This window comes from Lactuca sativa, chromosome 6 (assembly GCF_002870075.4).
Source record: "Lactuca sativa cultivar Salinas chromosome 6, Lsat_Salinas_v11, whole genome shotgun sequence".
NCBI lineage: Eukaryota > Viridiplantae > Streptophyta > Magnoliopsida > Asterales > Asteraceae > Lactuca > Lactuca sativa.
Genome location: NC_056628.2, coordinates 199,722,234 through 199,732,682, shown reverse-complemented (window position 1 = coordinate 199,732,682; position 10,449 = coordinate 199,722,234). Strand labels below are relative to the sequence as shown.

The 10,449-nt window shown below is 33.9% G+C and overlaps 1 protein-coding gene across 2 annotated transcripts; it reads right to left on the bottom strand.

Moving 5' to 3' along the window:
* Window positions 1-3,875: 3,875 nt before the first annotated feature.
* On the bottom strand, window positions 3,876-9,716 carry LOC111914110 (synaptotagmin-4). Of its 2 annotated transcripts, XM_023909848.3 has the most exons (12): window positions 9,144-9,716; window positions 8,851-9,006; window positions 8,621-8,741; window positions 7,244-7,365; window positions 7,055-7,156; window positions 6,903-6,977; window positions 6,661-6,740; window positions 6,349-6,499; window positions 6,024-6,254; window positions 5,658-5,951; window positions 5,051-5,164; window positions 3,876-4,526 (listed from the first exon to the last, which is right to left on the bottom strand). In XM_023909848.3, exons 1-12 carry the CDS (start codon window positions 9,246-9,248, stop codon window positions 4,380-4,382), a joined length of 1,698 nt encoding a protein of 565 aa, XP_023765616.1. In that variant the 5' UTR covers window positions 9,249-9,716; the 3' UTR covers window positions 3,876-4,379. The 2 variants fall into 2 exon arrangements, with proteins under 2 accessions (XP_023765616.1, XP_023765617.1); XM_023909849.3 differs by lacking the exon at window positions 9,144-9,716 and having other exon boundaries at window positions 8,621-8,746; window positions 8,851-8,989.
* Between the last annotated feature and the right edge of the window lie 733 nt (window positions 9,717-10,449).

Sequence of the window (10,449 nt, the reverse complement as noted above, 5' to 3'; positions counted from 1 at the left end):
AGAATACGAGGTTCAAACCTAGTACATGCAACGTACATAGAAGTACGCCTGACGTACTGGTCTGTGAACCAATCCTCATGAAGATGTCTCAATCCCTTAATACCATTTTATCCAAACTTTAGATCTACTCCAAAACAAGGTCTTAATCCATAAATTCAGAAGCATTAAGGTTTTGCATGGCTTAAGAAACCCCGATACCCAATTTCAACATTCTAACCCCATGAAATGAGCATCAACCCTTGCATGGTTGAGTTAAATCTATCAAGATAACATTTTTATGCACAAAGGATTTCAGAAACACTAAGATCTACCATCCTAATCCTCTAGAGTAGCTTATACTTACATGTAACAACTCAAGGGACCAAATCACTGTAACAACGTAAATTTTCAAACAAATTTTTCATTTCAAAATAAAGTATTTTCATTCAAAACAATGCATAAACATTCCAATTGTCATGTCAAAATACAAATCATTTGAATCCCAAGATCACAGAACATCTATCAGTGTGTACAGATCACGCCGGCGCCTTCCCACGGTCCTCGCTAGTACCTGAAACACATACATAACAACTGTAAGCATAAATGCTTAGTGAGTTCCCCAAAATACAACTTACGCACATACGCCTTTCCAGGCCCTGACCTTCCGGTCCATGTGTATCAGGGGACTTTCGTCCCTACTGGGTAAACCTTCCGGTCCTACCCACGCCAACCTTACGGTCCACATTACACGCCTTCCGGCCCATAACATAATGCCTTCCGACCCACATAACATACATAGTACGTATAACAATTAACTTATCGCATATAGCACATATATCACATATCATATCCGACCTTCCGGTCACACAGTTAAACCCTTCCGGGTACAGTATAGTGAGAAGACTCACCTCGTGAATATCGAAAGCTAGCAAATCCCGAAGTCACTCGTGCTCGATCCGCCGAGCTACAATCTCCCTATAACATCATACATCTCTTATTAACACTTTTATCTTCTAAGTTTGACTATCCCTAAGAAGTCAAACATAGGTCAACTCTGGTCAACGGTCAACGGTCAACTTGACCGGACTCGGCGAGCGCTAGGGCGACTCGGCGAGTCTAGACGTCCTCACCAATTCTCTAACATTCCCTTTCTACACGTCGAGTATCCCCCTTGACTCGACGAGTTCCTCCTGGAAGAATCGCGGGGCCACCCCGACTCAACTCGCCGAGTCTGAAGAACAACTCGGCGAGTCCCAGTTAATCTTCAAGCTACTCGCCGAGTCTGTTCATTGGACTCGGCGAGTCCATGCCATGCAACCGCTCAAACTGCTTTCTAAGGTCAGATCTGCTCCGACCATTCATAGGTCTGGCCTTCCTAGACTGATTCATCACGTAAAGTCCTCATTTCGGTGCTCATAATACACCCCATGACTCATAATTTACGTTTTGACCTAAGGCATAAGGATTCCAATCCAAAACCTCCATTGATTCCCGAAATGCTCAGGCATGGGACATTCTGGACTTCCAAGGGTCCCAATATAGGGTTCCAATCGCTTGGGGGACTAAGGAAACACTCAATCTAGCCACAAAAGGGTTCAATAAACCCTAAATCCATATACACATCAACATAGAAGAATGCAACTCGAAAATATTACCTGAATAACGTTGCTCTGTGTCCCCAATCCTCAGAATGTGGCTTCTCTTGTTGTTCCCTTAACCAAGCCTCCTCCTCCTTGCAAAATAACACTTCCAAGATCAATAATGGCCTTCTACCTTGCTCCAGATGCTCACAATCGAATTAGGGTTTCTCTCAAAGGACTAGGATGAACAATGACGGCCATAAGGCCCCTTATATATGTCCCAAACCTGGACGGTTAGGGTTTCGCTAAACAGCGCAGACTCGCCGAGTCCATATCCGGACTCGTCGAGTCCAGTCGCGAACCCGCGACCAGATCCGTGATCCTACTCGGCGAGTCTGAGCTCCAACTCGCCGAGTCCCCTCTTAAAACACCCAAAAATCATAAATATAACGATACCTGGAATTCCGGGCTGTTACAATCACACCAAGAACTCTAAGCTAACTAGATTTAAGAGATGAATCAACAAGGTTGAAACTTTATACCTTCTGATACTTGTCAAGGTGATGAAGATTTTGGATCTTCAAGCTCCACTCCAACCAATGCTTGATCACCAAGTTCCTTCTTCTTCAATAAGCACAAAAACACCAAAAGTTCACCACCAAAGCTCAAGAACACACAAGGAAAAGCTAGGGTTTCGTGGGGAGTCTTTAGAGGGAAGGAGGCTGATGAGGGGGCAGCCTCAAGGTCTATAATGCCACTTAAATAGGTTTATGGTCTGCTTACGTACGCCCGACATACGTATGGGTACGCCAAACATACGCCACCAACCCCCGCATCAAACTTAAGGGAGTACGCCTAGCATACTCCATGTTACGTCCAATGTAACTGGGACCAAAAATGCAAACTTTTTAAGACTAAACCCAAATATTGAAGAGTACCTGAAACTCGATCGTTATACTAATAGTAGTAATACTCTTGAGTATACCTTTAAATTTAATATATGTATTTAATGTCAAAGAAATCATAAAATCATAGAAAATTTTCAATACATATTTTTATAACTGTCGTTGTCATTTCACTAATAACCGCTTTCCATTGGAAATTTTATGATTCAAAACTTGTTTCTATTAGTTCACACATACTAAACAAAACAACATTAGCCGTTGGGAAACAAGTTTGTGATATCATCATTATTGTTTGATATAATACTCCAAAAAATGTATGCAACTCCTAAAAGAAGAGTCGGGTAATGTGGTGGTGAAGAACATGGAAATATATTCTTTATGATATTCGGTTAATAGTTTGTTTAAATTTTACATTATAATTGTCGAGATATCATGCTATTGGAGTTGGATACAACATATCCAAGCTAATTGTGGCTACCAATGAGTTTGTTGTTTTGTTTGAATTATGTAAAATAATTTGAAAATGGTGCGATACAACTACCTTTGCTAACTTCCTCAAATGGTGCAGTTGGATCAAAATCGGACCAATATGTACTACAACTACCTTGGACTCCCGAACATTTTATGATTTTACTTTAAAGATTGCTTAAAATGATTAAATCAAGAGAGAAAAATAAGAGATTTATAGAGATAAAAAGGATTTGGGACCGGTTTAGACATACCCAAGACCAAAAAATAGTCATTGGTTGTCGATTATAATTGTTAGAATTCAAAATTTGGGCATTACTCAAGACCGGTCTGTGAACGGACCTGACCGAATTTGGATGATTTTTAGACTAGTTCAGTATCGAAATCCGACCAACTTTTGACCGATTTAAGACTATATAAAGGCCAATGGATTGCTAAACATAAGAGTGACCCGGTTTAGACTAGATCAAGACTCTATGATTCTATATCGATCCGGTCTCAAACTTTCTTAGCCCTAAACCGATTAAGATGTTTGGGTCTATAAGTAACTATGTCTTGTCCCCTATAAAGATGTCAAAATTTAGAGGACCGAAATGATCTAGCCCCATAGTTATAGGACTAAAATATATCTTTTTATGGCGAGTTGCATTGATTCCCACTACATAATAAGTCCAAAATTTACTCTCCTAGTTGACTTTATAAAGTTATCATGATGATAAGCTTAGGTTGTACTCCACGAAAAGATAGTTGCACCTAAAAGTAAGGCAATTTGCTAAAATACCCTTAACTAAATCAAAATTGCTCAAAAGTCCTTGTGATTTTAATAACCCATCCGATCCGGTTTATGTTTCGGTGCTCTCATTTAGGTCCTAACTCCTACGGGTTTAGATTTCGGTTTTGGTTTAAACCAAAATAAATTACAAGCGAAAGTGCTCGATTTTGAGTTGTTTAATTCGGGTCCTACCCAACACATAAAATGTATGGATTGTAATTAAAAAGTATAAATATTAATGAACAAAAATAAAATATAAGTCGTGAAAATTAATACAATTGATGATCCGGTTAACGGAAGCCCATTTGGTAATTCGGTTTGGACGGATGGTTATCCAATTGGGTTTTTTTGGATGAAAAACCCGATTAAACCCCCTGACTAGCAAAGTTGAAAGACACATATTAGGCGACTATAATTTTAACTGGTACAAAGATCTGTCATCTATATATCATTTACAGTTACCTCAAAAAAAAAAAAATAACAACTAAAAAAAAAAAATCAATCAAGGTAAAAAAAAAAAAAAAAACCCGCAAAAGACTTGTTAATGTGATCATTTTCTTCTTATTTGTGTACTCTTCTATAAAGTTGAACCATAAGGTTTTTAAGTGTGAGTTCATTGCTCAAAGCCTTTAAGCTCTATTGATCATGATGCAAGAACAATTGATTTTTGATTTATCAAGGATCACGAATAATTGTTTGTGGGGTCCACTTTAGATGCAGAGTCAATTTTCCCGCTTTAGATCCCTCTAAGTCAAATGTTTCGGTATATTCGCCTTCTAATATCACCCTCGTAAGTGTCATGATGCATTTACCCATTTTATCCTGATACAAGACAACGCAAAATAGATAAAAGAAAAAAAAAAAAAAAACTAATGACCATAAAACTATACTAACTGAAAAGACGACTAATATAAATTGATGTTTGATGCTAAACTATCAAGAAATGCAAAATTATATAAATAAACATGTAGAAGAGTAAATTCAATCTTAAAAGTGATTTTAAAACACATAAACTAGTAAAAGAATAAGATGTATTCTTTTTGGATGCGTAGAATTTAATAAAACATTTTTTTTACAGTTGTTACAAAATATCATTAAAAATCTATAGGCCTGTTGATTCATTAGTGCGAATAGCATTTTAAAAATTAATTTATAAACCATTTTTTTTCGTATGACAAACATAACAATAAAAATAAAGTAGTATGCCAAAGAGAGTAAAACTTATATTTATATTTTGGTTACTTTTATTTATTTTATTTCAATTTGTGGTCCCATCTTATTTTATCTATTTATTTAGCAAATACGGAATGTATTAAATATGAAAAAAAATAAAAATAGATTTGTACCTTTCCAAAAGTATCATGATCCCACACTTCACACATTAGCAAATCACGTAATCCATCTTCCACAACAAAGTCAAATGTTTGATTCCATACAGGATTCAAGGTGTTATTTATAACCTGAAAAAAAAATCAAATCATTTAAATATCATAACTTATCCAATAAAAACCAACCCATATCTAAACAATTTATCAAAACATTTAATTCATAAAAGCATGACACAAAAATATAAAATAACCAAATCCCATTAAAATTCATTACTAAAACAGCCTTTTTCTGGTTTAATTACCGAGTTTTTCTTCTTTTTTTCAGAAAACCATCTTGAGTTAATTTTTTTTGGTAATGAAGATTGTTTTTTCTTATAAATTCAAAATTTAATGTTTAAATTATAAAAAAAATTTGAGAGTGCTTAAACCGAACAAATTCCAAACTATTACGTGTTTTTATTGACCATAAACTTGCACGTGGTATTTTTTTTTTTTGAAAAAAAATATTTAAAAACCCTCAATGGCTATAAATTCTAGCAACCGTTTGTATATTTGTTGCAAAAAAAACATTTAGAACGATGGATTTTGGTGAAAATGTTAAAAAGAAAAAAAAAAAAAAAAATACCCTGGTTTTTAATTTCTGTTCTGTTTTTTTCATTAAAAGTACAACATAAGGATCGCTTTTTCCCATAAGATCAACGGCTGGAAGATCTTGAGCTGACATTACTGTTACAGAAAGAACTCCTCTCACAATCACTTCTTTCTTCTTTTGTGCAGCAAGTTTTGCTGGATCAACGTCTGTATCACTAATCCCTGACTTAAGTGCTTTCTCTAAATCAGTTAATCTGAAATCAGGGTTATATGCACTTTGAAATCCCGCATCTGTTCCAAAAGGACAATATAACAGCTCCAAATGCACCTAAAAATTTCATATATATATCATTTAATATGTCTAGAAAAACATAATGAAATAGTATTTAAATTTAATTACCTGACCCCTCTTTTTATTATCTCTTTGAATCTCCAAATCTTTGACCAATTTGATCCATATATCTTTGACTTTCCCAGGCTCAAGGTCTTTAATGGGGACTTGCGCACACCCGATTAACTCGGAAGCTTGGACTCCTTCATCATCGAACACTCTTATTGTAAAATGCTGAGTATTCGGATCTTCAACAGTGAACTCAAAATGCTCATTCCAAATAGGGTTTAATTGGTTATTCTACACACAAAATCAAAATCAAACCATATTTTAAGTTTGAATTAATGAAAACTTGTATTATCGGTGTTGTTAATTATTAGTAAGTAGTTCTTACAATTGTCTTGCTGTTTTTCATTTTTGCACGAAGTGGACGTACGAATAGAGTGGCGTAAGGATCTGATTTTCCGATAATGTCCTTGTTCGTTAATTCTTTCGCTTCTATCAGCTTTACTTCTAGTATTCCACATGGCTTCAACTCCAAGTCACTAAAACCAAAGTTTTAATTTTTATTTTGTTTATAAAAAGGTAAATGACGTATTATCAATTACGAGGAAGACGCTTTCTAAATAAACAATTCGATTTATAAAATTAATTATGTTTTTTGATAATAGTAGAAGTGGATGACACGTGTAAGCATGTGATGTACCTATAATCGCCTGCTAATATTGGTATAACTATTCGAACTGGCCACGTGACAGAGTCTTCAATAGCATCTTTGATTGTTTCCTATAAAATATAAACAGAAAGTGAGAAAGACAAATCATGAGAATTACGTAATAATATTCAATAGATGCTTAGAATATCTTCCAAAATGAGAAAAGGGTAACATTTTTTTTTTCAATTAAAATGTTAAAAATATGATTATAAAGTTTAACTTGCATAATATACCTCTATGGCATCAGATACCCCAGGAAGTGCTGATAAATCTCCACCAATAACTTTAAGTGTGAAATCTAGTTGTTTCTGTGAATGAAAATATATATAAATGAATAAGACTTGTAAATAAACAGAAGAATATTTTCTTCTATAAAAAAATATACCTTTTCTCGCAAGGAAAATAAAACTGCTCCAAAACAAGGAAACTCATCAACTAATGGTTTAAAAATGAGTCTGAAAAGGCCTGTGAATGCAATATTCTTCACCTGTTGCAAAAAAAAAAAGATCAAAAATCAATTTTTTTTTTCTTCTTTTACGTTATAAAAAAACAAAAATAAAAAAGATTATAGAACCTGTATGGGTAAAGCCACACCAACTCTGGTGACAATATCAAGAATTACATTAGGGTTTCCATCCCATTGCACCTCCATTTCCATGGTAATTTCTCCAGGATCACCTTCTTCGACAGAAACTCCTACAAATATTTATAAATCATCAAAATCCCACATTATATATTTATCAACTTTATAACAATTGTGTGTTGAACTTGAAATAATGAAAACAGTCAATTTATATTTTTAACCGATGATAACTTTTGATTCATATGAAGTTATAGGCTTTGTCATTTTGGCCCAACCAAACCATTGGGCCCAAATTCGATTATTTAGGTTTTTGATTTGAAATTTCCCAAAATCTCAAGATTTGTGCATTTTGATTTTCTTTCTTTTATAGTTTAAGATGTGTGAAATTATGGATCTCCTTCAGTCAATCTCTATTCTACGCATGAAATTTTACTATTTTAGTTAGGATTATGAATTTTGGTGTATATGTCAAGATTCTTTTTCAAATCTAGGTATTTGTCTTTCAACAAATTGTGGGGAGATTGATCATGATCGATAGGTTTGATCATTTTTATCATCTTAAATGGTATTATAGGTATTTATTAAAAAAAAATGTATCAAATCAAATGTTGCACGTTTTTTTTATGCAAAATTATATCATTGTATACGTAAGATTTATCAGGTCTACTGCCCCAAGAACATCACACACAACTTACACAGCCTGTTTATGTAGCTGAAATAAGAGCCCAAAGCCCATAAGAAGCCCAATATTTAGAATTTTGATATTTGGTTTAATATGCCAAAATTAGCAACATCCTAGTATACATAAGGTATTATGTGTGGAATAAGTCAATCGTCTATTATTCATTGTAGCGTATCTTCCGTTTGTGGAAAGATTCCTTTTCAGATTTATATATTTGTCTTTCAACGAATATAGTTAAAACTGATGGATCATTGTGGAAAAGTTTTCTCAACGACTTATAGCCCTATTTAAGTATACATCTTCTTGTTGTATGCTATAAGTAGCTTATTGTTAACAATGAATTTCTAAAAAGGTTTATTCTTCCATCAACCCCATAAAAAAAGCTTGTTATATATGAATTTCAGCAAAAATGAATATTCTTATTTATGAGGTCCAAAAACCTTCTAGAAGACTGAGATAAGACAAGGAGCTTAATCCACATTGGAACTGAACTACTGAAACTCTGAGTTCACACTGCAACTACTATTGCTCTTTGTGGTTGCAGTGTTGGCGTTTCAGTTCCAACTTTGTTTAATTCATTGTTAACAAAATACGTTTGAAAGCACTTGTTAACTATGAATTAAACAAAGGTGTTCATGTCAACAAATAAAGAAAAATCAAATTAATTAGCAATAGATGGAACAAACCTGTAAATTGTGGAGCGACAGTACCAAGGGTTAACTTTGAAAATTTTAAAGAAGACAAAATGATTGGTTTATATTGCTCAAGTATCGGCTCCACAGAGCTTCTTATTAGATCGGACGCTGCCTATGCTAGCATCCAACAAAACCCAAAAAGAGATTATTACATTTTTATTTTTATTTTTTTTGAAGAAGAAGAATACAAGAATGAAATATAATGAAAGAAACTGAAGTACCTCATCAACATATGGCCAAATCTTGTTCATTATGAGATTAAGCCAATTCAACTTCTGTCTCCTTGCAAAAACAACCCAAGGAGGGTAATACTCTCCTGGAAGAAGCTTTCTGGAATCCGCAACAGTCATCTTTGCAAATGCAGCTATGATTCCAGCCTGAACTTAACACAAATCATATATATTAACCAATCAACAGAAACAGTGTGAACGATTATGTGTTTGCATTATTAACGTATTACGATTAGAATTAAAAAAAAAGTGTATGAAATCATCTCTGAATCAAAAACACATACCAGATCAGCACGACGAGCAGATCGAATGATCTGGAAACGAGCAATGCAGACTATGAAACCGAGGCCAAATGCAACACCGAAAAAGAGACCGGTGAAGAAGCCCATTTTGGTTTTTCTTTCTGAATGTGACCCGAATTGATTAGTCGTTCATCCGTTGAGTTTTCTTGCGAGGTTGGACATGGGTTTTCAATGGCGGAGGCCATTGAAAAGATTTTTTATTGGTTCAGACATATCGTCGAACAGATTGAAGGCATCGAATAAAGTTTGTGGCTTTGTGCATCATAATTCTTTCCGTGTAGGGGAATGAGAGAAAAGGGAAAGAGATAGAGTAACAGATTTTTTTTTTTTGATTCGGAAGTTTGTTAAAAGTAGGGAATCAAAGGATGACTTAGGCATCCTTTTAATGTATTCACAATTTATATCTTTATTTATTTTTTATTTTTTTCCCACCAAGTTTCTTTATTTTGATAGTCGTATCCCTCGATTTGAGTTTCTTTTTTGGTCATTCTTTACACCACCATAATCAGGAAATTAAGATATTTATTTTGATATTTGGAATTAAGATATCCCGACACACAGGAATCAAAAGAAGGGACCATATGTTGGAGTTTTATGCTTCAAACCACAATGCATGCATGATGATCATCAGTGTTTACCTTGGTGAGTTTCTCTATTGTTGTACTGTTGTGGTGTGTGTTTGGTCGTGCGTTAGTTTCTTCATGAGGTTGGCTTCATATGTATTATTTATTAACTTGAGGTTGATGGTTCAAGTCCATCGTGGACATAGGTGAAATGAGATGATATTAATTTAGGAGTAAGTTAGATTTGACGGTTAAAAAAAAGTATTATTTATTATGTTTTAAATATTATTAATATTTATTATACATACTATTATATATTGATTTTTAAAAATATATAACAAAAATGAAATATGTAATGGGCTATTGAATGTTAATGACCCAATTAAATAGTAAGGAGGTGTTTATGATTGCTTTTGAACAAGTTGTTTTTGTAGAAGACTTTTAGTAAAAGATGTTATTTAAAATGAGTTTGGATTAACAAAATAACTTTGTGTGTAATTTTTAAATATAAAGTCACAAAAAGTCAGGTTTTTTGTGACTTTTTGAAATATCTCATTTTACTCTTTGCAAAAGGTCATTTCAAAAGAACTTTTCTATTATCTAAACATTTTTAAGTTGTTTTTTTTAATTTATTAGTTAAAAAGTCATTGTAAAAGCAATGACAAACACCCACTAAATATGACTTTCTGCCCCCCAAGCTGGAGAGTGTGGCATGAATCCCAACT